The 1,527-nt window shown below is 45.8% G+C and overlaps 1 protein-coding gene across 1 annotated transcript in view; it reads right to left on the bottom strand.

The window, feature by feature from the left end:
- The window catches only part of cplx1 (complexin 1), a gene marked incomplete at its 3' end in the record, with an annotated part of 121,100 nt that extends 119,963 nt beyond the window's left edge, over positions 1–1,137 (bottom strand). Inside the window, exons 1-2 of the mRNA XM_084332243.1 lie at positions 1,121–1,137; positions 59–175 (exon numbers count right to left, since the gene is read on the bottom strand). Coding sequence (XP_084188369.1) covers positions 59–89 — 31 coding nt within the window. The 5' untranslated portion in view covers positions 90–175; positions 1,121–1,137. The remainder of the gene's footprint in view (positions 1–58; positions 176–1,120) is intronic.
- Between the last annotated feature and the right edge of the window lie 390 nt (positions 1,138–1,527).

The raw sequence follows: 1,527 nt of genomic DNA, 5'->3' as shown, positions 1-1,527 counted from the left end.
TCCCTCTCTCTCGGACGCACCCGTATACGAACACACACAGATGCCCAAACAAACTTACCTCCCAACGCTTGCTTCATAACAAAATTCATGATGATGGCTTGTAATTCCTTGCCGTCCTTATCCGAGCGATGTTACATTCAAATGTGGCGGGGAAATTAGTCCTTGGTGTCCAGATCTGGAAAGAAGCAAAACAATATATTTATAGAAATGTTCATATACGCCGGCTATAACATGTCCAATCCATATATGTTTAAGTTCACATTTACAAACTGAACAGGTCGTGAGTGGTGTGTTGTTATCAGTAGCCTATGGTGTGTGTGTGTACAGGTGCCAGTGGATAGAGTGGTAAGAAAAGTCTCCAATGCGCCAAATGAAGGACACCAAGGTCAGCTAAGGGAGGCAGACCTAAACGACCTTGTTATTCCGCCAGCAAAATGACCACCCGTTTCGAGTTATTAGTATTACACGTTGCTTATATAGTAGTCATGTTCGTTTTCACCCTTCTTTTCTTTTTTTCTTTTTGTTAGTGGTCATCATCAGATATAATTTCAGATTCAACAGCCTTCTTTCGTTTGGGGTGACAGGAGGTCATTCCCCTGCACAGTCAAATATAGCCCTTACACTTATATGCCTCGAGTTATGCCGGTTTACAACTAGTTTCTTGGAGGTCTTCAAATTGACTGATAGTATAGGCTACGCTTCCGCTGAATGGCGGACAAGAACAACATTTCTGATCATGTGGTAAAACTTTACATCATCCAATGGAGGGACGTGATATCCATCTGACTCACAATAATGTTTGCGAACGGATCCAGAGAGACGAAGCCTATAAATGCCCGTTGATTGAGCTACTCTGCTGCTGCCCCATGCAGAACGCTACACTATACTGCCCCCATTTAAAGCATTTCATACGGTAAACATCCAAGTATTTCTGCATATTTCCGACGACATGCATGCATTATTATTATTATGCAAAAGAAACGGTGCAAATGAAGGGATACAGAAGCCACTATGATCAAATCGTGATTTCAGCACCAGTGCTGGTGGACAGCTCCCTACACACATAGTGTGCATGCAGGCTAAACCCGGACGGTTGCTCCTTTAAAAACAGTATATTTACCTGTCCGGCGATGGCAATTGTCCTCACTTAAAACTAAAAGGAATAGAGTTCTTTAGCCTAAGACTTTCCGCGTTGAAGTTGCCCTGCACTGACAGACCGATGGACCTGCTCTTCCTTACAGAATCTCCCGCTCCTGCTCGCTCGAAAGGGACGTTCTGCTCGCTGCTGCTGCTGCCTGCTGCTCCTTCTCTCCCTCTTGCACGCTGCTGGGCTCTGTACGAATGATGAGAGGACTCACTGATCACACACGGAGGGGCTCCCGTCCCACGTTCTCTGACCGAGAGAGAGAGCAATCAATTATTTAGCCCTGACGCGGGCTGTAGTCGTCGTGCAGAACGCCCCTTTCGCTGCAACGTATAGCTAGAGAGAGTCTCCTCTCAGTCCTCACTCAACCGGTACTCAGTGTA

This window comes from Notolepis coatsorum (genome assembly GCF_963971535.1).
Source record: "Notolepis coatsorum genome assembly, chromosome: 16".
Classification (NCBI taxonomy): domain Eukaryota; kingdom Metazoa; phylum Chordata; class Actinopteri; order Aulopiformes; family Paralepididae; genus Notolepis; species Notolepis coatsorum.
Note: the sequence above shows the minus strand (reverse complement) of the source record. Positions and strands in the feature narration are given on the sequence as shown.